The 25,270-nt window shown below is 38.8% G+C and overlaps 1 protein-coding gene across 4 annotated transcripts in view; it reads left to right on the plus strand.

Annotated features, from left to right (window-relative positions):
* The first annotated feature begins 11,864 nt into the window (after window positions 1-11,864).
* The window catches only part of LOC131236414 (myosin-1), a 35,989-nt gene continuing 22,583 nt past the window's right edge, over window positions 11,865-25,270 (plus strand). The window contains exons 1-15 of one of the 4 annotated variants that reach the window (XM_058233550.1): window positions 11,866-12,147; window positions 13,217-13,876; window positions 19,563-19,664; window positions 19,755-19,898; window positions 19,996-20,146; window positions 20,255-20,282; window positions 21,293-21,458; window positions 22,154-22,217; window positions 22,344-22,357; window positions 22,456-22,540; window positions 23,165-23,268; window positions 23,489-23,627; window positions 23,797-23,915; window positions 24,013-24,165; window positions 24,255-24,344. In XM_058233550.1, the coding sequence (XP_058089533.1) occupies window positions 13,400-13,876; window positions 19,563-19,664; window positions 19,755-19,898; window positions 19,996-20,146; window positions 20,255-20,282; window positions 21,293-21,458; window positions 22,154-22,217; window positions 22,344-22,357; window positions 22,456-22,540; window positions 23,165-23,268; window positions 23,489-23,627; window positions 23,797-23,915; window positions 24,013-24,165; window positions 24,255-24,344 (1,836 nt within the window). In that variant the 5' untranslated portion in view covers window positions 11,866-12,147; window positions 13,217-13,399. Of the gene's footprint in view, window positions 12,148-13,216; window positions 13,877-19,562; window positions 19,665-19,754; window positions 19,899-19,995; window positions 20,147-20,254; window positions 20,283-21,292; window positions 21,459-22,153; window positions 22,237-22,343; window positions 22,358-22,455; window positions 22,541-23,164; window positions 23,269-23,488; window positions 23,628-23,796; window positions 23,916-24,012; window positions 24,166-24,254; window positions 24,345-25,270 lie in introns of all 4 variants that reach the window. The other 3 variants (XM_058233567.1, XM_058233559.1, XM_058233575.1) reach the window with 3 other exon arrangements.

Consider the following 25,270-nt stretch of genomic DNA (forward strand, 5'->3'; position numbering starts at 1 on the left):
ACGGAGATCTTCGTGGCCTACTAACTGGATTCGAGATCAATAAGGAGAACTAGTGTTGATCCCGAACCTAAAATTGATCATGACCCTGCATTTGGATGGTCTCTCTCTTCCAATTATGGTGTTGGACGATCTGAATTCATTTGATATTGATCCGTTATCCAGGATGGGTTAGATTAGATCTTTCATTGAGCTCTCGCACTCTTTTAATTAATTTCGATTAATATATAGCTTGGGACATGATATGACTAATATCCATTCTCTCCTGATTTTAGTCTAAATCATAATCGGATTTGCTTGAATAAATGTTCGATCTTTAGATATTCAAATTTTTTTCGAACATCATGTCTCTGGAAAAATCTCCTATTTTAAAAAGATTGTGAGAGACAAGCTCACCAAGTGTATCATAGTCAGATTTGTAATAAGATACGTTCTCTTTGTAAGATTTTTATAGACATGTTAGGCATGCTACCTCGTTAATTAGCATATTAATCATGGTCATGTGACATTCCTTGATTGATCCTTTAAAGGCATGCATACAGGTCTAAACCTTCACATTAATAACAAAATGTGTAACGATAAAAGAAGATCAAACAAAAATACTTTCAAGTATAAGTAGAATTTTTGCCCATATTAATCTCATAATATTAACATATGGTGACTTTTCATTGATCCATATCAGAGAACCGGAAATAAGTGTAAACAATAACAACACTCATCATCCAAACTTTTTTATAGCCTAATATGATGTTTATATGCTTCCCAACCTTTTCATAAAAAGGTCATCCTGAAGTGATAACATATGTGCCAACTTGAAGTAAAATTTCTGCGCACCCTCAAAAAGTTTTCCATGGGTAGGCATTTAATTCCAACATGGCCTACTTTTGCCTTGGCACCTTAAGATGATTTTTAAAAAATAAATAAATAAATAAAATGTGGATAAAACCATGCACTGTGGTGGGGCTGAGATTGGTACTGTGTTCCACGCTAGATAGTCCAAGTTCGGGCAAATAAATATTATTATGGATCATAGGAAGTTTTTAATTAATCACCATTGATTTTTTTTTTTATAGTGTGCTCCACCTAAATGATTGGAAAAATAGGTTGACGGCACGGATAAAATACATTAATCATGATGGGGCCACAGAGCACCGACCAACAGCCACGTAGCATACAAGCACGGTCAATATGCAATCCTCTTACTTACCCACCCTAATATAATACCCTTAAAAGATGCTTCGTATATACAGTGTAGAATTCCATTATCCATGTCACCACAATCTAAACGGTCAAAATCTATATGTTCGGATTCGTTAGGATCGGTAAATCAAAACCGTTAAAATTGTCCCTCTAAGATAAGGTTGCGAGTCGCTTGGACGGTCTCGCGAAATATGGGAGGAGGGATGCATGGCATTTCCCTTTCGGGTCTTTTCAAGGACGTGGCGTAGATAAATGATCAACGGTCATTAGACGTCATTAGGATATACCTACTGGAGTGCCACTCGATATGCACAGATTTACGAATATACCACCATGATGTAGTGGCTACTGGCTAATTAGTTCGAATCTTTGATAGGGTTCACTTTAATTAATGTTTTGTCTATCTGGTTTGCTACTCTCACATGCGTGTATGATCCACCCATCTACGACCAGTGAACAAGCCAATACTGCAAACATGTGCAGGATCCGGGCGGTCCATCAGGTGGGACACACTGTCTAGATATATGGTCTAAAATATTATACCGTTTCACTAGCCAGGCAGACTTTGGTGGTACAAAGATAAAGAACGGATCCAAAAGAATTATTGGCTGCTTTTCTTTTTTTCTTTTTTTTTCGTGCAATTTGGACCACCATATAGTTTATTTACAAGTTAATCAGAGCCTCTCCCAACCAATGGACCGCTCGGATCTTGTCCAAATATGCTGTATTGGCAGGCGTGCTAGGCATCGAGTACGGGGCTGCACATGCACGTGGGCCTACGAAACCTCTCTGTGAACTTCTATAGTTTTTTTTAGAGTAAGCTTATTCTGCAACCTGCTGTTTGGGGCCCACCGTTGCGTGTGAATGACATCCAATCTGTCCATCGTGTGTGTACCCTTATTTACTCTCCGAATCCCAAAATATCAGGCTATTTCAAACTCAGATGAGCCACACCATGTACAATCATGCCAAAAACCTCTCAAATCACTTGGTGTGGCCCACATGAGATTTAAACTGGCCTGATTTTTTTTTCCACTCATCATGTTTAATATCATCTTCTGAACGGATTGATTGCATGAACAAGACAAGGTAGGCCGTACACACAGTCAGAATTTTTAAACGGTGGCATCCCCATCCCAACCATTCACAGTGGTGTGATCCACCTGGCCTTTGGATTGGACTGATTTTCCGGTTGTGGATTGAACTCAAGGAGTGCACCTTATGGACGGATTGGATGTTTTTCTTACATCGCTATGGACACCAGACATGGCGCAGTAGAAAAAGGTGGGAGGATGGGGCCTCTTTAATTGGATTGGAAACTAGACTTACGCCAGCATTAGTGTAGGCGATCAGTAAGTGTCTCAAAAAGTTAGACGGATGGCCCAACAGTTTAGTAATTCAGATGGTTTATTCGGTGGGCCCCATTTCAAAAGGCCATCACCAGTGATGGATGGCCAGAGTTGTCCTGTTCATTCAGTGTCTGGCTTAAGGCCCATTAGCTAGGTGGCCCCCACCAGATGGACGGTCCAGATCACGCGTAATATTTTCTGGAAACACATGGAAAGCAGCCTTTTTGGCATGCGTGTGTAGGGAGACAAGCTTCAGCTTGTTTGGTGTCTCCTTGAATTAGCTAACTTGGGAGGAAGGAAAAGGGATTAAAACCAAGACCGTTGTGGTATACAAAAGGTCACATTGACTATCCTGAGAGCGGATTGCGTCTGACCCTGGGCTCAGAGATAGCTGTGTGACCGGGATTATGTGGGGCCCATAGAGATGTCCTAGGAAAATCCACTCCGTCCATCTGTTTTGAAAGACCAGACTAGGATAGGATTCTAAAAATCAAGCAGATCAAAAACTCACGTGGGCCTTACCACATAAAAGAGTGAGGATTGAACACCTGGTGGCGACATAAGTTTTATATCAGGATGGTATTTGTTCTTAAAGTTTATCTGAGTAGTAATAATTTTATGAACGGTTTGGATGGCATATAAATATCATGATCAGCTCTAAAAAAAGGTTTTAACAGTGGACGTTACTGTTCCCATTATTTTGTTGATATGGCCCACCTGATTTTTCGATCTGCCTGAATTTTAGCAATCTGTCCTATTATGTTCTTTCAAAACAGATGGACGGAGTGGATTTGTCACGGACATCCCCCATACATCCCTGGCACAGAGATATCTGGACTCCGGGTATGAAGAAACCCGCTCCCCGCTACCCTTGCACAACATGTCGTTTCCAGGCAAACCGGGCATGATAGGTATCTTTACACGTTGCGGTTTGGGAAGACGAAGATACTGAAACAGATTCAGTCAAGCTCATGATATCAGGTTTCATCATGCCTAACGTGATATCATTTTATTGACCCATTAAATATTATATGTAACTACCCCACGACTTTTAGAAAATTGGTGGGCCCCTCTTTGACAAAGTATTTAATGGACCAATCAAAATGCGCCACATCATAATCTATAACCTGACAAAACTCAATATTACCCAGCCTAACTGAATCTTCTCTTGGAAGGAAAGCCAGGCCAATACCCCAAATCATGTCCCAAAACAATCTCTACCCTTCAGGTGTATAATTGGTGCCAATTGTGCACTTGGATGCATTTAACTTTAGCCAAACCTGTTTAAGTTGTGGGACCCACTGTCATAGGTTGTGGACATAAAATCAAATTAGTTGAACTATTCCATCAAGAGTACTTTATTCACTGAATTTGGACCAAGTTTGTTTTTCTTTAACAGTCCACTAAACATCATCAATAGTATAGGTCATCAATTCAGTTTAGCAATGTTTCTTAGCAACAACAGTTTCATCCTACAGTTTGGCTATTATTTTAAGGAAAAACATTTTTTTCACATTTTACACCCACTGTTGTTCTCCTGGTCTATTTGTATATATGAAATCTATAGTGTGGATATGAATGATTGTAATGATTATTTTTTGAATAATTTGTTGGAAATCTAGTCTTGCAGAAGCACCTTAATATGGATCGAAACAAATAAGGAAAAATAAAAATTTAAGTAAACACAGAGAGAGTACATGATTTTTATGTGAAAAGACATTGCGGGAAAAAACAATGGCTCAAAGTGATAATCAAATTACCATTCAAAGAAAATTATATGAATGGAGAGAACTTATAGCCAAAATTCTATTTCTTTTTCTTAGTGGCTCTTAAAAAATATAAAAATGATTAAAAAAAATATAACTTTTTCTTAACTCTAGTGTAACTAATCCTAAATGCTACCTATTTTCATGAAGAAAATGTCAAAATACTCTTTTAAGGGAGCAGACCTCATTAGCATATGAAACATGTGGATCCTTACTCATGCCTCGGTGAGTTTTAACACAAGATCATAAGTAAAAGTACATATTGCGGTGAAATCCCACAATGGCGTGAGGGTATGAGTGTATGTGAGTGTATGTGTTAAAAAAAAATATGAGCTTATAAAAGTAAATAGATCCTATAAAAACTCATTAACCAGGCATGGTGGTATGGGACATTGTGTTTGAATTGTCGGCCTGCGTCGGGTAATAAGCTCCTTCATAGTGACCATTGAGTGTTATTGGAGGCGACTGATCTATTTTCTTTGAAAAAAATAAGTGACGTGCCCTCTTCATTTTTTGTACCTGGTCTGGCCTATTATCTGGAATACAAAATTGGGTAACGAGCCTTCTCCGTATTTGATTATTGGCTGATAAGCTCTTACATTTTGAAATTGTCATTGGGTTATGAAAAACCTCATTGTTAAAATAATTATATACTTTGGACATTAGGGTAACTGACCTTAAATTAGATAAAGGGACACTGGTGAGGAGCTTCTATGAGCTACATGATCTGGATCAGCGACTGATGATATAATGGCAGTATCTTGGATTTACCAATTTACTTTTTAAATTTGGATTAATAAAGAATTGGCCAATTATGATATGCATCTGTTGGTAATAGTAGTCACATAATCATAAGCCATATTACAATAGAATGGATATTTTCATCGATGATGGTATCAACAGTGTCAAGCTACATTATAATAGGATAGACATTTTGTGGATGATTGTGTTGATAATAAATATTAAAATTATCGTTATTCTCGGGACATGTATTAGTATATCATACAATACATGCACTTAATCAAATAATTTAGGAAAGTGTTTGTTATTATTATTATTACTTTTAACTGTGCTTGATTGTGTTAATAACATGTATAACTTATAAAATTAAAATAATTGAGTTGATCACTCACGCTCACCTAGGGTGCCATTTTAAAAAACGATGCAAGTACTATTGAGGTCTCAAATATGCAGGCGTAGATGGGCATGTTTCATCGCCGTAATGATTTGGAGTGTTGGGCGGAGACTTCACGCTTCATACTTTATTTATTTTGAACATGTATGTTGGAGTTTCTAGCTGAGTGGAATCCATTGATTGGATATATGCATGTATATTTTAGATTGTTGACTCGGCTATACTTGTTTTGAACTTTTATACACTATGTAATTTATTTCTTACGATTGTTTGGATGCCAATATAACTATATAGGGTAATCACAATTCTACAAAGTAAAAGTTTACACTCGAAATATCGAAAATCAAGTGTATGCTTGACCCTTGAAATTTGAGGCGCTACACTTAGCCATTCTACAAGTTATGGTCTCGAGTGACAAAAGGATTTAACACTAGGTACCACTATGACATTGGTTTAGATCTAATCTGGTTCTTCCATTCTCTTAATTTCAATTGATATATGGAATGGAGAACCTAATCAAGCTGATGTGTATGTCTCTCTAAACATGGGTTCGACCCATGGCTAGGTTCACTTGGAAATGTGTCTGATCTTTGGATCATCATAATCTTCTTGATCACTACAACCTCTTTTAACATCTCTATTTGAAAAGGATTATGAGAGAAGACTTCACCGAGAATATCATAACTAGATTTGTGTTAGATCTCTTCTCTCGGTGAAATTCTTATAGTCGTGCTGGGCACATTGCCTTATTAATGAGCACGATAAATATGGCCCCATGGCATGCGTTGATGTAATGACCTTGGAAATTTTGTGCTAATCTTTCCTTAAGTAGTTGTTTTTGGGGTATTTAGCGCTATGCTTGATTGCTTATGAAATTTGCATCAATCACTTTAAATTGTATCTGCATGGCTCAAAACTTGTAGATTAGTTAGCGCTATGTTACTCTGAAATCTGGGATCCATCGCTACATTCAGTTGTTCTGGGGAATTTTTGGAAGTTTTGGATCGGACCTGAACCGCGCGTCGAAAGTCCGATAGCGATGATCTTAGGCTGTTGCGGTCACTACTTTGGGCTTGGTCATCACATCGAAAATTAAGTCCATGTGATGTTCTGGGTCGATTTGATTGAGTTCGGAGTGAAGAGTGTGAGAACGATTGGAAATTTAATAAGCTTTTATGAAATCTGAGTCGTGTCACTTGCGCGATGATTTTAAGCTATCTGACCGTTGGATTCTGACCCAATATCACCCTCTGATCAGGGAAGATTCTGTGACCGTTGAATTGAGTGTGGTCCGCTACTGCTGATCTGAAAAGCCGGTCGGTACGAAAACTCAGCTTGACCTAGATCCATGATCAATGAGCTTAAGTCCAACCTTTCGTGGTATTTGGCCCACCAGAAGTGCTTCGTTGGATCGTGAGAGGCTGGTTTTGGTTATACCTTAAGTATACCTTGACCCTGGGGTTATTTTCATCAATATTAGGCCTATTTATAGTCCTTAAACCCTAGCTCTCTTTTCCATACGAATTTTCTCTAACCCTACCTAAGAAAGAGAGTGGAAAAGAGAGAGAAAGTGAGAGAGAAGTTGGTGAATCATCTTAGATTCTTTCTTATTCTTCTTCATCCTTGAACATTCACTTTAAATCGTTATTCTGACGATTCTGAGTTCATCTTTAGATAAGTTAACCTAACCCTAATCTGTGTTAGAGCTTACAATAGTCTTGGTGTTATTGTATCTCATTTCTATCTTTGCTTTAGGGTATTCTATCGCCGTTGACGAAGACAACTCGTCTGAAATCAGTTCAGTGTTTCTTTTCTGGCTTAAGGTGCGGACTTTAAGTGTATAGGTTATGGTTTTCAAGGCTTTCAATGCTAGTTAATGATTTATTCTTGTTATGGATGAGATTTCACATGCCAAATGTTATGTTTACGTTGCGTTCCTGATATGCATGTGTTATATTGAGATTTGTGTATTCTATGTGTATGTATAAAGTACCGTATGCGTATAAAATATGAACATGTGATTGTCATGATTATTTGTCGTGTATGTATGCTAGATGTATGTATGACAACTCCTTGGCAAAAGGACTTGTCCAAATGTGTGTATTTTCAACATACGTCATATATGTTGTTTTATGTATTCTAAGTGTTTGTAGAAATGTCTGAATGATCTAATATGTGATATTTGAACCTAGTATGGGCGTTAAGAAGCGATTCTCAACTCTCCCACTAGTATGTATGATTTTCTTATTGCCAGTTACATTCCTTGTTGTTTCAGTTCAAGCATTACTTATGCTTACATTTATGTTAAGTTGATTTTCTTCAAATGCTTGAATACCACATGATTGAAGTTGTTGTTCCATTACTGTTCTACATTTAATATGAATATCTGTTGTAGTGTAATGTGTTTGGGACTATGAATAGTCTAGAAAATCGGTAATCTGCCTTAAGGTTGTGGCTGAGATTGCTTTCGCCACAAAGGACGTAATCAGACGAACCCGAGCCATATTAGAGTTGGCGGCAATGGTTTGGCCACGCAGAGTGTTTGCGCACTCTATGTCGTTCAACCCAACGTGCGCTCGTGCTAGTTGAGTTCGTCAAGTAACCCGATTGTCCGATGTATGTTCACCATGTATGAACGCTACTGTTTGAATGTAGGGTACCGAACTTACCAATAGAATCCTATTAACCATGGTACCTTGATCCGCTAAGACTCATGAGCCGGACATGGTGGTATGGGACACCGTGGTCGTGCTGTCGGCCTATGCTGGGGTGACGAGCCTCTCTGTAGTGACCAGTGAGCAACTAAACTCGTGAGCCGATTATGGTGGTATGTGACACTATATTCGTGCTGTTGGCCTACATTGATTGGTGACGAGCCCTTTTGCAGTGACCTCGAGCATACCTGGATACCGCAATGAGGTGACGAGCCGAACTGTGGTAATAAAGGTGTGATAGGCGTGCATTGATTGGTGACGAACCCTTTGCTACGACCTCAAAACATATGATCGTATGAGATGCCTAGGATTGACGACCCTAGAATGGATCACTGTTTGGATGGTGATATGAGGAAGGTATCTTAGCTTCCCAATCCTGCTGTATGAAATGGACTAATAACAACTTGGTAATCATATCCATGCACCGCATTTGCATGTACTTTGTAGATGTGGCGCACTTTGAGGTGGTGTCATGCGTAACGTAAGATGAAGACGCTGAAGGTGTTCGCGTGAGGCCACGCATCATTCTGCATACATCCTTGCATTAATAAGAGTACTTAGGTTATGTTTAATTGTTCTGCTTTATCATTACTGCTTGATTGAATTGATAACATGTTAACCAGTGCCTTATTGTTCCACTGAGTTGATCACTCACTCCCACGTTCTGGGGCGGTGTTAAACACCCACCAGACTTTGTCTTAGATTCTGATGTTGCAGATGTGGATGCGACTTCTGAGGCAGAGCGAGAGATGGATGATGATGAGGCTGCTTTATCTTATATGCAGTTTTCAGACGGGTTCTAGCGAACCTTGTTCTGATGCGCGGGATTCTGAGATTATTTTTGTGATTCAAATGATGTAACTTGATACTTGTAATTTTGATAAGTAACACTTTCATACGACCTGGTTTGTATATGTACTTCAGAGATTTGCACTTGTACACATATATTTCTATAAGCCTTCCGCTTGCTTTCTTCACTTATCCCTGAATTATATCTGTGTTTTGGCTTAATCTATTCCATGTTTTATGCACTAATACAGACAACATACATCCATCATTAAATATGTTGCATAAGTGATGTTTTGGAACTCGGGAGCTGAGTTATGCTCGACCCCCGAATTTCAGGGCGTTACAGTTGATTTCCTTTCCTAAATACGGGTATAAGAGTTCACGCTTTTGCATTTATAACGGAATGCGTATCATCGAAGGAAGCATAAACAATGAACGAGAGTATGTTTTACATCAATTGTGGTCACTTAGTGTTGAAATTTGACTGATTCACGTTAGGGCTTTGGGTTTGGGTGCAAACACTAGCTGGACTCAAATTCCTCATCATATCTTTTGATTTGAAAGCATTGATTATCTTTAAAAAGTTTTCCATGAAAGTAAAAATTGTATGAGACCGACTTGCCCGAGTGTATTTAGAGTGCGATGTATTTCCTACCTTAGTGGGGCTTTATAAATTTGTTGACCATGTTACTTGACCACATGTACCACTTATGTGAGGGGCATATGTCATTCATCGCAGTCTCGTCTTCATACGTGTGTACGATTATGAGCTATTATGCTTTTGGGGGGTGATGTGTGATGTGTCCCTCAATGTGGGTGAAAGACGCAAGTGGGCTTTTGTCCACCATCTCATTGATCCGGGTGGATGTGCCTGTACACCAATACAGGTGTAAGTAGATGTAATCCAAACATTGAAATGATTAGAAGTAAAATACCAGGTGGTCCAAATACAAAGTGCAAAATTAGAAAGGCTACACTAATCTTTTATCCATAAATTTCGGGTCATGACTCCATTCACAGTTGGTTCACAGATTTGGACGGTCAGATCCCCACACAACTATGCCACGTGTACGGTGGAAGAGTTTAAAGTTAGTGCTAGACTATCAGTGAAGTCTAGCCCACTCTGCACACGTGCCAACCTGGCTAGTACCGGCACATGGTGGTGGGGGCCACCCGGAAAGATGAAAATATGGACAACCGGTGCGTTCGGGTCGTCAGGTGGCCCACTCAATTGGGAAAAAAGACTTGCGGTTTAAAAAAGGCAACGGGTGCGCGTGGGGCGAGCAAAACTCCTTTTGGAAACATATCTGATACACTGGCGGAGTGTTACGGATGATACGCGCCACTTAGAAATTCCACAGAAATTAAATATTTGGCATTTTTTACTAATTCAAATTAAACCATGCAATGCAAAACAGGAATCATAGTTTAGATCCATCGCTGACCAGATACTACTCCTATTTGATTACCAGACTATCAGATCGGTGAACATTTATGGACGGTTAAAAATGAAATATATCCAATGACCTTATTTCAAGCCCAAAATTTCAGACTCTAGGACGGTTCAACCAATCTGATGTTGGGCACGTGACTTAGCAGCAGTTGTTTACACAATTTAGTTGGTTTGATTTGAGATATTATATGATACTCATACTATTCTTAAGTGCCTGAGTATCAAGTACCATAGGCTGCCAGAGTTTCAAATAACTCCCGAGCTCCTTTTTTAACAAAATCCAATAATGAGGTCGTTTCGTAATTTCCTCCAACGACAAGGTCCAATTGAAGGTTAACCTCCCCGGATTTATAGGGTCCGGAATCGTCTACAACGTTTGTTTTATGCAGCGTGTAAAATATCCAACCTACGTGGGTTTCACCATGCTTTATATGTGAAATCTTCTCCGTCCATCAGGTGAAAAACGTTATTTAAACCGCAATTGAAAAATGATAATCCTGATTAAATCTCATGTGGCCTACACCAATGGAAACAATCTAAAATTACTCACGAAAGTGCAAAGTTCAAGCGGTGAGGCAAGCCAGAGTAGTTTATCAGGCTGATTTATGCATCTTCTCTTCATCTCGATGATTCAAACCTGATGAACAGGTATGATGAGAGATACACCACAAGATAGCTCCACACGCAAACCTATGGTTGGCATCCATTCCTACTGTTCCATTCGGCGTGGTCCATCTGATCCGTGCATCCAATCTGATTTTCATTTGCAGCGACTAACATCCAGATATAATCCGATGGATGGATTAGATTTCATATTTACAACAGGGTGGACCCCACAGACCTGGGTGTGACGCTGTTGACGATTCACGTCTGATTCGCGGACTGCGTGGTGACCCCAACACCATGTAGCCACGTGGTGTCAGGACACTTCGGCCCATCTTGATGTATATGTTTTATCAACGCCGTCCATTGATTTCCATCATGATGTATATGTTTTATCAACGCCGTCCATTGATTTTCACTTCATTTTATTGCGTGATTATAAAATTAAAGCATATCCAAAGCTCAGGTGAACCACACCGCAGGAATTAGTGGGCCACATAAGTTTTAGATGACGCTTATATTTACGTTTTTCCGTTTTCATTATGGTGTATGTGACCTTACGCACATGTATTATGGCAATAAAAGAAAACGGTGCGCACTAGAGGCGTTCCGACAGTGGACGTCATCATCCCTACAATTTCCTGTGGTGTGGTTCACTTAAAATTGGATACACTTCGATTTTGGATCCATACCATAACACGAGCTTTCAAAACGTATGGACGGCTTGGATGAAACACATACGTGATGGTGCTCCCCACAGAGTCGTGACACCACGTAGCTACGTGGTGTTGGGGTAACCACGCAATCCGTGTCCGATTTTAAAGTGCGGGTGGCAGACTCCAGTCCAGGGCCTGGTTGCCTTCCTTTTTCAGATCTGTTCGTAGAAAAATGCCAAAATGGGGCCCTCCGACCTGCTGCAATTTGAATTTCAGATAAAGCAAAACGACGCCACTCTTTCGCAATCGCCATTTTCTCTAATCTCTCTGCCTTAGCAGATATCTGCTTTTCTAAGGTTAGGTTTTGCACAAGGAAGAAAGGAAAACGACGCGCCTTTTGGCATTTATGGCTGAGAAATCCCTCACCGATTTTGTTTGAGAAGAGAAAATGCAGCTGCTTTTCCGCCATTACTCTCCCTTCCGAGGTCAGATTCGTAATATTCTTCTATTTGAATGGGATTTAAGATTTAAATGTATATTACTTAAAAAAGGAAAAATCTTTGTGGGTATGAAGGAAAATGCAGCTCTTTTTTGGTTATTTCTCTTTGTTTGGAGGTCGGATTTGTATTATTTTGTTATTAAGATGGTTTTTTCGGCATTCGATATGCACCGTTTCGCAATCCGTTTTGATTTTCTAGATTTTTTTGAGCGGGTGTTGTTCGGGAATTTGAATCTATTGAGGAATTTTGGATAGGAGAGGAAGAATTAGGGTTTTTTTTTTTTGGCTTAATGTTTAGGAAATTTGAGGGAAATTTTGGGGTTGTTTTTGTTTGAAATCTCCTGTCTTTTTAAGAATATTTTGATTGGATGAGAACGATTTGGGTGGGAACTGTAGGGTTTTGTTGGAAGATTAAGAGTACAACGCTTGAATTAGGATGTAATTTTGTTTTTTGTTTTTTGTTTTTAAATTTATTGAGCATGTGTTGTATGCAGATTTTTGTTTTCCTTTTCTGTTTTTCCTTTTTATCAAGAGAAGCGGGATTGAATGGGAGGAATTAGGAAAAAAATAAGGTTTTTGGTTGGAGGAAATCAGGATTCTGTGGTCAACTTCGATTTTTTTTTTTTTTTGAAAAAACAATCAAGGTTTTCTATTGTTATTTATTGTGCTGATGCCATTAAAATACTCCGTTTTCCCCCCATAAAAATGGATGTGAAGAATTGGGGGAAAGGTTGGGGTTTTCAGTTGGAGAATTATAAGAATTTTGTGTTTGGGCACTCGCAAAGTTTCATCTTTTTCTCAGGCGAACAGAGTACTTTTCAATTCCACTTTATTATTATTATTATTATTATTATTATTATTATTATTATTATTATGTTATTTTAACAAAAAAACCCCCTTTTCTGGTTGAAGGCTATGGGTTATGATAAAGTTATGGTCAAAATTAATGAAATACAGTTTTTGTTTTTGATATATTGCGTGGTTGCAGTTAGTAATTTTACATTCTCTTTTCAAGAATTTCTAGATGAAATGACAGTAATCGTGCAAAATTTCAGGGCTTTTGCATGGAGGTTATGAGGATATAACATCTGAATTCAACGGACACTGCCTAATTTTTACTCACAGAGGAATGCTGATTTCATGTTAAAAGAGATGTTGTTTCTTTGAGAAAATCACAGTTGACTTCCATTTGCGATTGAGGCATTTTGATCTAGATTCGGCCATAGCCTATCGGAATCATGTTGTCGACAGTGTCGCCTACTTCAACTGCTCGTAGCTCACTGGAGGAGATGCTTGAATCCATCCGGCGTAGGGATGACCGGCCAAAGGACGTACCACCTGCCTTGCCTGCTCGGCCAAATTCAAGAGCACGGTTGCCCTCATCGAGACGGTCATTACCTATCAATTTCAAGATTGGTGGTGCAGCACCTGAATATCTGCCCAATGATTCTGTAGGGAGGGAGGAGAAGAAAGAGGATCAGGATCCTCGGCATGATAAAGAATCGGGTTTCAAAGGTGTGGTCTTTGGGAACAAAAAGTTGCTGAAGGACTTGCCGGCCGAATCACCCTATGTTAGGACGGCTGAAAATGAGGATTTTGAACAAAGGTCAGACGAAACAATGGACATAGATACTGCAGCTGTGCCTCCCTCGTCAGCATCGCCTTCAAATGAAGAATGCGGTTGGGGTGACAACAATGGCTACCTTCTGAAGAAGGTATGTGATGCTATGTTTATTTTTGAATTTCCTCTTTGTTTTGTCATAAAGCTTGATGTATAATATGCTGATTACATCTGAGCATAGTTGATAAACTATCATAAGGCTTGCGTGCGCTGAAATTTGTATTTTGAAAGCTTTACAAATAGGCACACCGAGTTTCAAGCTGCTACTTTTCATCCTATTAAGTGGGGGTCACAAATTTGCAGTTCTGGGACTTCAAAAGACTAACCTGAAACATATGTAATGGTACTGTGCCTGGTACTCATGACAACTTTAATGATATTGGTGTCTATGCAAGGAAACAAAATGTTCATAACATAATGTGAGGATCACATCTTTGTTTGAGTGTCCAAAATCAGTTTTGAGTGGATTGGAAAGACTTAGAAGGGATTTCTCGTTGCAAAGATCAGAAGAGAAGAAAAAGTTTCATTTATTGGGATGGGAGGATGTTTGCAAGTCATATAATGAGGGGTGAGCTAATATAACAAACCTGGAGATAATGAATTTAGCGTTGTTGGGAAAGTTGTGGTGGAGGTTTGGGACAGAGGAAGACTCTCTGTGGAGAGAAACGATTGTAGCTAAATATTGTTGTGAGGCGGGGGGATGGTGGACTAGGGATTCCTCATTATACAGAGTGTCGGCACCGTGGAGAGGTGTTTCAAGCATGAAAGCAAAGTTCAAGGAGGGGGTTAGGTTCTCCCTTGGAAATGGTGTTTAATATTGGAAGGATGCACGGGCAGGTGGGACCCCCCTTCAAGATGTGTTCCCAAGATTGGTTGCATAGGGTGGATAATGATATTCGCATCTCTAGGTGTTCTTCTGTTAGTGGCAATTCTATGGAGTGGTTGCCCCCATGCCAAAAGGATTTAACAGATGAGGAAATCAAAGACTTGATGAGACTCTTAGTATCCCGCATCGGTATTGGTTGGCGTAACGGTGCAAAAAAAAAATGAAAAAAGATAGATTAAATCCGGAATATTCTAGGCATTCCAAATATGCATTCATTTATAAATTAGAACATATTTATGGTGGTGTAACGGTCCACTCTTTGGTGGGAAGTTGTATTGGACTGTCTGATGAATTTATGAACTAGACAACCTGGATTTGACTACAAAACTCATATATTTAATTTTCTAACTATCTACTATCAATGATAGATATATTAGAATGAATGTAATATGAAAATATCTTACATGTGTAGGTGTTTGCAATTATTTTTCATAATTCATAAAAAAATATAAAATGACAATAACAATCTATAAAATGAACATTAACATGTTCTACTATGATTAACACATCATATTTTACTATTAAAACATCAAAACATTCAATAAAAAATAATTTTTTGAATTTAAAAAAAGGGCCGGAAATAGTGCGTAAATAGAAAAAAATTATAAAAAAATATAAAATGATAACAAAAATCTGTAAAGTGGACATTAATATCTTCTATTATTATTAACACATCATATTCTACCATTAAAACAACAAAACATTGAATAAAAAGTATAAATATCTATGTTTGAGGAATTTCTGAAAAATGGCCCACAAAGCTTCGAATCAAGAAAATCCTTAATATAAGTTGTTTTTATTTGTAATATCAAGCTAAGAGTGATCGAAAATAGTAATAGAATGATTTAGGAAGAGTTTAGAAGAAAGAAGCTTTTAAAAAAGTGAAAAAACAGACCTTAAAAAACAAAAAAAAGGGGTAACTGTTATGGCCCCATATCACGTAATGGCCACGACCGTTACTGATACGTATCGGCCGATACACCCGTATCGTAACGGATACGGGATACCCCTCTTACACATAATTCATTACTACACCCGGTGTTTGGGGGAAGGGACACTATGGTTTGGCAAGGGGATAGGTCTTGTCAATTGTCAGTTTAATCGCTTTATAAAATGCTCCGAGCCCCGCACATGACTATTAGTTAGGTGTCAACTTCGCTCCTCTCAAAGTATTCGCTGTTGCATGGCTTTTTGGGAGAAATTAGGTCCTAACTATTGTCAATCTTCGGAAAAGAACATTGATCATCCCTAATATGTGCTTGTTATTATGGGAGATGCTGAATTTGTAGACCACATGTTATTTGTTGCCCATTCATGCATGTGGTGTGGTCTAGCCTTTTCAGCGCTCAAGGTGTGTCCTGGGTGACGCTGGACACATTGTCGAGTCTGCTTAGGGCTTGGCATGGGGTGAATCTTGGGAAGGAGAGGGCCGAGTGGAGATTGGCAACGTTGGCCATAATTTTGACAGTTTGGGGTGACTGAAATGGAAGACGTTCCAATAAAATCAGCAACCCTACCCCTCAGTAGACAATCTATGAAAAGCTATATTTTGTTTTTGAAATGTTGTTGAGATTATCAGTGAATACTCAAACGAGTCTGAGTTGTTGGGTATAGGGTTGCCTAGGGAGTGAGTACTTATGCTCGAGTGTTTGGGTGCAGGCAGGGGTCATTTCTGAGGCCGAAAGTTGGGCGGGTTGGTGCTCAACCCTAGCCCAACCCAAGGTTCGTATACCTCAACCCTAACCCAATCCAACCCAACCTCGTGTTGGGAATTCTCAACCCAAGCCTAACCCAAGCGGGCTCGGTCGGGTTGGTTGGGTGGATACATGCTAATACTTTCGTTATTACATTAGTCTATTATATTTCAATACATGCCTTATTTTTTGTACCTATGATTTTATTAATTATATATGTAGTTATTTTTCTTAAAGAACTTCAATTTTTCTAAACAAACAAGCTAGAATATATATTTGGGAGAGAGAAATCCGGTGTATATTGTTAGCTTGAGTCATCGGAAATGGCGTGGACCAATGAGATCCAACGGCATTAGAATTTCCTATGCCTTCAATACAGACAATCCACACTCAATTATAATTTATAACATATATGTCCATCGGGTTTAGGTTGGGTCGGGCAACCCGAGACCTCAATCCGAGCTTGACCCAACCTTTATCGGGTTGGTGTTTATATTAGCCAAGCTTGAGACCTAACCCGATACATCCTACCTGAGCCGAACCCACTGTCGGGTCGGTCACGAGTCGGTCGGGTTGAACCCGCCCGACTTTCAGCCCTAGTCATTTCCTTCTTCCTACTCAGGTCTTCCTCTGTGTATTGGGAAGGCATCGAGACACCTTTGGGTCCCGGTGATTGAAAGATTTGTGAAGAAACTTTCAGTTTGGAAGAGAAGGCATTTGTCTTTGTGCAATAGAATAAACCTCTTCAAAGTGGCGTTATGTAACCTTTGTATTTTATGTCTCTTTTCAAATGTCTAAAAGGTATGCTCAACAAATTGGAAAAGCTACTGTTAAAGAAAAAAAAACTGGAAAAGCTCAGAAGGGGTTTCTTATGGCTAGAGTAAATTTCCTCATATGAAGTGGGACAATATTTGTATGCCAAAAGTGGTTGGGGGAGTGGGGATTAGAAAAGTGGTGTTACTTAACTGTGCTCAACAAACTGGAAAAGCTACTGTTAAAAGAAAAAAAAAAAAACTGGAAAAGCTCAGAAGGGATTTCCTGTGGCCGGAGAAAATTTCCTCGTATGAAGTGGGACAATGTTTGTAGGCTAAAAGTGGTTGGGGGTGTGGGGATTAGAAAATTGGGCTCTATGAATGAGGATCTTTTGGGGAAATGGATTTGGAGATTTGGTACGGAGGAAGGGGGGTTATGAGAGGAGGTTATAGTTAGAAAGAATGGGGTGGAACGGGAGGGGAGGTAGCCCAAAAGTTTGTATAAAATGTTGGGGTTGTAGAGATCTATTATGAGATTGAAGGAAGTGGTCATTAGGGGGGTTGCAAGAATTATATCTAAGACTAGCTCAAGTGGCCACAGATTCTAACATAACAGTTGATCGATGTTTCATAGTGGCTAGTGGGTATGGGCTCCTTTGGATCAGAGGGATCTTCATGATGAATAATTGGAAGAATTGTTCTCTTTTGAATCAGTATCAGGGGTTTCTCTTTTGAAGTGGGTTGATTCGGTGTGATGGAAGGAGGTGAAATCGGGTAAGTTCTTGATGAAATCTCTCCATTCTGTGATCTCGAACATTTCTGTCGTGGGTGGCAAAGTGCATACCTTTTCTCTTTGTTCCTTCGACGCTTCATCAAAGGTGGCGGTGTTCACTTGGTCAGTGGGTTGGAACGGGGTGTTAATGATTGATAACCTGAGAAAGAGGGGCCTTACAAAGCTAGGGGTTGGTGAATCATCTCTTCATGCATTGCCTGTTCTCTAAGGAAGGCGTGGGAAAGCTTTTTCGGGCTTTTTGGTGTATCGTGGGATATGCTGTGGTCCAAATATTTTTACAGGTAGTGGCATGGTGGGTGTTTTGGTAAATTGGGTGGAGTGGCATGGAGAATATCTCTTATTGCAGGGCTTTAGGCTATTGGGGGGAAAGGAACAATAGATGCTTTTAGGACACTTATGGTCATCCAAGGGGAGTCTTCCTTAGGGCGAAGTCAAATGTAATGGAATGGGTCGTGGTTTTGTCCAATTTAAATGTTTTTGGTTAACAGAGTGGGCATGGGTTGCTTTGTAACGCGTTTTTTCCCCCCTTTTCTGTTTCTATATTCTTTTGGCTCTGCCGCCTCAATTAATAAATTGTCATCCTTAAATAAAAAACCCTGCTCCTCAAGTTGTTTGTAGGGCTAAATCCCATTTGATAGAATGGGGCTCTTGCATAAATTCATTAAAGGATTGTAATCTTTTATTTGCTTGGGTGGGCTGTTTTTAGCATGCCATTTCTGTGTTTTTATTTTATTTTATTTTATTTTAAATAAATTAAAATTTCCTTCTCAAAAGGAAAGAAAGAAAAGTCTGATGTTCTATTACCCTAGAACCTGGTGAACTCTTTTGCTTCTTATCTACTTTTACTCACATCTCCTGCACTTGCTTCTCCTGTTTCAATCCACTTGTTGCAATTAGGGATGGATCATGGATCTCTGCTAAATGCTTTTGAACTGCCTGAGTCTGGCTATACACTTGGGAGAGGCTGTGGCAAACATTCTATTGACAATCAATTCCCACTAGGAGCTTTAATAGCACCAAAGACAGGGAATGACTTTTTAAGGGCTACTTGATGTTTCAATGAGATGGCTTTGGAGTCCATGCGAGGCCCATTTTCTTCTATTTGTCTGTTTTCGTGTATGGGCTGGATTAGGTCCCTCTTTCATGCAGTTTTTTCTTTAATCATCATCATCATCACATCCATAAAAGTTGACAATATCTCCCTCTGTCTTATCTTTCAAAAAATTATTTCCCCATCTTGCGGTTGTCTTATAGCACGATCTTAAGTCTTAGCATTTTTTAGAAAAGCCCATCACTGAGTTGGCAATAAATCAAATGTTTAAAGTCAGGATCCAGGAGGAGCACTTGTGTGGTTTCTATATTGCTTTGATCCCTTGGTAAAATATGCATTTCGCTATGCTCTTGGTTCTCTTATGTGTGGTAAGAACACTGAATGGTCACACCGTTGCTATTATGTTTTGATTTAGATTTCACCACTGGGATGTTCGTTTCTCTAATCAATTATCATGAAAAAACTAATGAGCTGGCATCCGAGTAGGAGCTGTTCACTTCTGCTTTCTTGATCAGTTCAGGTCAGGCCACTGTGGTTTGGTATTTGTGCAATGACGTAAAGTATATTCTTTTGTTTCTTTGTTTTCCTTTTTTTTTTTTTCCAGAAACTTCGTGTTTGGTGTCGGCTTCCAAATGGCCCATGGAAGATGGGAAGGATACAATCAATTTCAGGAGTGGATACTGTTATTTCGCTTTCAGATGGGGAAGTGAGTAAATCACTTGTGGGTTTCTTTTAAGCAACAACTATCGAGTGCCTTAAGCTGGCTGGATTGACTATATCCTGATTTTACAAGCAGGTGGTGACGGTGTCCAGTGAAAATCTATTACCTGCAAATCCAGATATCCTTGAGGGTGTCAATGATCTTATTCAGCTTAGTTACCTGAATGAGCCCTCTGTTCTCCACAATCTTCAGTACAGATATTCTCATGAAAAGATTTATGTGAGCATCATTCTTGAATTTTTTTTTCTACCTAGCGTGGCGTTGGTTCCACCTCCCTTGCCTTTATTGACTTCCTTTCCCATTTATCTTTCTGTAGACCAAAGCAGGGCCCGTTTTGGTTGCAATCAATCCCTTTAAAGAGGTGTCTCTTTATGGAAATAATTTTGTTTTAGCCTATAGACAGAAACTTATGGACAGTCCACATGTATACGCTATTGCAGATACTGCCTTCAATGGGATGATGAGAGGTGAACATTGTCATATTTCTTTGATGGAACTTTAATTCAGTGATCATGAAGTGATTTAATATTTATGACTTGTTTCTGAATCATTTGATTTTTTTGCTTTGTGTGCAGATGAACTGAATCAATCTATCATCATTAGGCAAGTTGAAGTTTCTGTTATTGTAGTTACTGTGAAGTTCAGATACTTGTTTGTACCAATCTCCATGGATTCTTTCTGTTAGTTATCTTCCTACTTTTTTGATTTATTGTATGTTTGGATATTTCTGGCTTTTGAGGTGGATAGGATGTGCTCCGCATTTCTTTTCTAACTTGGATAACTTTGGGTCCCACCCTAATTCTGTGGGGATTTGGTAAAAATACAATACACCTGTTCAGATGCAGTTTCTGAAAAAAGGTGCTGCTCACTGTAAATGCCAGCCCATTTGGACATCTATCCATATCACAATGGGTCACTGATCTAATGGTGATTTGGGGGCACCCAAATGAAGCTTTTGACATTTTAAGATCCACCTTATCTTGTTGGTATAAGTTATGGAACCCGAACCCTAAATAGCAATAGATATCCATCTAGACGAAAGAGAATGCTGAAAGGTGATATTCATATAATCATAATTAACTTTCTACCACTTATCTTTCTTTCTTTTCTAAGGGACAAAATGGTATGCACATATTATGTATATTTGATTTCAATTTGGGTGGATTTTGGAAAGGCTTTATAATTTTAGATAATCTGATCTTGAGGGGAAAGAAACAATAAAGCTTCCTGTTTCAGCTACTAGTACCAAGTGGCTAGAAAGTATGTCTATAAGCTTAAAACTGAAGCTGCAGATAATTACTTTTGTATCCTGTTCCTTTTATGAAATGTAACTGCATGTTTGAACTTCAAACATAAATTTTCACATGCCATTTTAATTGTCACTGTTTTCACTAAAAAAGTGCATAATGTATTGCTAGCTTCAGGATTCAATTTGTATATTTGGGAAACTTTTGACTATATTTATATTAGCGAACAATATTGTTGGGGTTGTTTCAGAATTGTTCATGTAGGATGTATCTTCTATTTATCATAAACTTGTAAATACTCATGTGTCACAACTCACCACTAGATGGCATTCATGTTTGGCATTTCAACATGTGACATCACCACAGTGGTGAAAGCGGGGCTGGGAAAACAGAAACTGCAAAAATCGCAATGCAATACTTGGCTGCACTTGGAGGTGGAAGTGGTATAGAGTATGAAGTTCTGCAGACAAATTCTATACTGGAGGCTTTTGGAAATGCAAAAACTGCAAGGAATGACAACTCTAGCAGATTTGTAAGTTTTAATTTTTCTTCTTGATGGAAGGTGATCTTTTTTTTATTTTTTTATTTTACACACGCACACACACCCCACACACTCACGCCATAGTGGGCTTTCACCACCTATGGATTCTCGAACCCTTGACCGGGTGTTGAAACTCCCGGGAGTCTACCACCAGAGCAAGAGCAAGGATCCAAGATGGAAGGTGATCTTTAGAACTCTTTGTGAATTGAAGTATAGAATGGCTTTTTCTCAACATGGAACTGCCTCCATGGTCTGTGTTTTCTTGTGAGCTATAAATTTTGTATTCTAATTTTACATACAGAACTTGGAAAGAGACATGCATGACAGTGTCTGACAGGGATATAGGGTGTCTGGCATGGTGACTTTTAGAGAGATTCACCGTCAAGTCTGTACAAGCATTGAAAATAATAAATTTTATTAGCATATTGTATCTATAATCTGAAAAGAAACCTGAAGAGTTATATTTATGTAAAAAATATCCCAAAAATAAAGTATAATAGAAAGTTAAGATATTAGTTTTTTATATGATCCGTGTCCAGTGGTGTTTGACACACAGACAATGACACATTGACATGGCACAATTTCAAAAAGGTGCCATGTCCTTGTGACAGATTTGCACAACATTATGCAGTTAAGATTATGTGATGGATGTACTGTGTACTGAAGCTTTCTTGATTGTTGCACAGGGGAAGCTGATAGAAATTCATTTTGGTTCAACAGGAAAAATTTGTGGTGCTAAGATTCAAACCTGTAAGTTTGCTTTAAACAAGTTATTCACTATTATTAACATGACCATTTATGAAGTGGTTACTGACTAACTTCCATATTGTGTTTTCGGATCAACAAACATTCACTTACCGATAATTTTATTGGCAGTTCTGCTTGAGAAGGTAATTTGACTTCCATCTGAACTTAGTGCTTGGGTTTTTCTTTCTATTTCCCGCGCCGGTTCTGAATCATACATTTATACCCCGTCTCTTGTGAACAGTCAAGAGTGGTTCAGAGAGCTAAAGGTGAACGATCATATCATATCTTTTATCAACTTTGTGCTGGAGCGCCTCCTCTTCTTAAAGGTTACCATGCGCTTATTATATTACACCCATGCAACTTTTGTCTTCCCCCAAATGCTTAATGTCTGTTACTGTGTTATTTTCAGATTTATACTTCCTATGTCTTAATTCTTTTTCATGTATGTTTCTGCATACTTGTTGACTTTCAAATTCTTAAAGTCAGATCATGCTTACAAAATGAAATACCAGAAATCTTCTACACAAATGCCTCTTGCAGTTGTGCATCACTGACTATGATAAACTGTCAACTATCGATTTCTCATTGTCGGATGCACCTTTGCCCCTTATACATTAAATTGTCATTCTTGATTATAAAAAAGATTGCCTTTTCATTACTTGATCAGAAACCAAAGTAGCCTCAACTGTAAGTTTGACAGTGTTTCATCCCTGAAAGGATTAAAAATACAGGGTCCGCCTGAACAAGGAATAGAATGTAACTTTTGTTATAGGTTAACTTTGCGGAGTTTGTCTCTGCATCTTTAATGCCTATGGCATATCCTTTTTGGTTCTTTTCAATCTGTTGGGTTCTTATATAAGAATGTATTTTGTCAAGCTTCTCAGCCTTTTGAATTTCTGTACTTCATCTCTTACAATTTTCATTCACTTCAATATTTTTATTGCTTGCAGAGCTGTTGAACCTGAAAGCAGCCAATGAATATTATTATCTGAAGCAGAGTGGGTGTTTAACAATCGAGGATGTCGATGATGCTCAAAGGTTTCATATGCTCATGGTAACTTGATGAATAACCTGTTTCTAGATGCAATGCACACACACTGCATTCTCCAAAAAAAAACAGAAGAAAAAAAAGGAAGAAGAAGGAAAAAAAAAAAAGAAGAAAAAGAAAAGGAAAAAGAAAAGAGGATCAACATTCATGTACATGTACCTTCCGTTTCCAATTCTCTGTGCCTTTTGGGTGACGGCAACACTTTTCTGTTTTTGAACCTGACCAGGAGGCCTTGGATATCGTGCAAGTATGCAAAGAGGATCAAGAGAATGCATTTGCAATGCTTGCTGCAGTGTTATGGCTGGGAAACATTTCTTTTTCGGTAATTGACAATGAAAACCACGTGGAAGTTGTGGAAGATGAAGGTATAGAAGCCTGAATAACGGGTACTCTTGCTTTTATTTTGTTATTATTAAATAATTTATAAGCTATTGATGTTGGGTATTTAATATGATTTTGGCTGTTAATGTGACTGAGCTTTTACTTAGTGAGCATTGTAACATGCAGTGATATTGGCACTAAATTTGGTAACAGGTGTAACTAATGCTGCAAAGTTGTTGGGTTGCAACACTTGTGACTTGATGTTGGCCTTATCCACTCGCAAAATTCAAGCTGGCAATGATAATATTGTCCAAAAGCTAACCTTGCTGCAGGTCTGGGAGTTGTTCACTTAAACTCTCTCTCTCTCTCTCTCAACTCTGTAGAAGGCTAGAGTTGCTAGACGCTCTTATTTGTTATTTCTTTCTCCAGGCCATTGACGCTAGGGATGCGTTAGCAAAATATATCTATGCTAGCTTGTTTGACTGGATTGTGGAACAAATCAACAAGTCACTGGAAGTAGGCAAGTGGCGTACTGGGAGATCCATAAGCATCCTAGACATCTATGGATTTGAATCTTTTCATGTATGTGTTTTGTGCTGATTATGCAATATTATTTATTTCCCTGGTATTCCCATTTCTAACATTTTTTTTTTTTTTTTGCTCATCTCTAGAAGAACAGCTTTGAACAGTTTTGTATAAACTATGCAAATGAGAGACTGCAACAACACTTCAATCGGCATCTGTTCAAACTCGAACAGGAGGTGAGCATCCCAGATCTATTGTAGCATCAAGATTGCAGGGCATACATGATGCTGACTTTTATAAAATGTGAGTCTGATGCAGCTTTTAAAGAGTTCCTCGTTTTAAGTAAGATGTATTTAACAGAAGAGAGTTCTGCCATGCCCTACTTTACCTACTTCGTTAATGGTATCTCATGTGTCCTTAAAAGGAATTCCGAAATTTCCTTTTAAGGAATGATTTGGGTGGCTCGAAACTTTAAGCTTGGTGGACCTTCGGAAGTCCAGTTATGTGTTTATGCTGTGGTCCACAGATTTGTTGCTTTTGCAGTGTCAGAATATCCAAATGGAAACTGATAAAAATTCTAGGCATTAAACAAAGAGCTCCGAAAACTTAACTCTTCCCCCCCTTTTTTTTTGTTTTTGTTTTTGTTTTGTTTTGTTTTGTTTTTTTTTTGTTTTTTTTTTTGTTTTGGAACTATCGATTGAAAGGGAGCTTGCAAGCATTAGACTGACTTGCAACACATCTGCTGCCCTTTACGTCAATATTTCGGTTTAGGAGTTTCCTGGTAATAAGATTTATAGCAGTTTGTAATGTGAATGGGTGGGGGTAGAATTTATTTTCCATGTGATGGCATAACTCTGGGTTGGTTGCTTCTCGGCTTGTCCTCAAACATCCAAAATAATTTCCTTTGAGAATTGAGTATATGATTATCTCAAGATGAAAGGATGATGATTTTGTCATTGCGCATTTAAAGACTTTTCAAAAGAGAGGCCTTCTTCTCCCTAGTGCTTGTCTTCTTTGCTAGGGGCCCCACGTCACATGGGCTTCGCCTCACACTAGCCACCTGCCTCACACGGGTGGGGCCTGCCTCACACAAGCCACCCGCCCTGAGTGTCTCCATGCATCTCATGGGGGACCCAACTCGAGCCCGAAAATGCCCCTACAT

The sequence above is a fragment of the Magnolia sinica genome, chromosome 1, assembly GCF_029962835.1.
Source record: "Magnolia sinica isolate HGM2019 chromosome 1, MsV1, whole genome shotgun sequence".
Classification (NCBI taxonomy): Eukaryota; Viridiplantae; Streptophyta; class Magnoliopsida; order Magnoliales; family Magnoliaceae; genus Magnolia; species Magnolia sinica.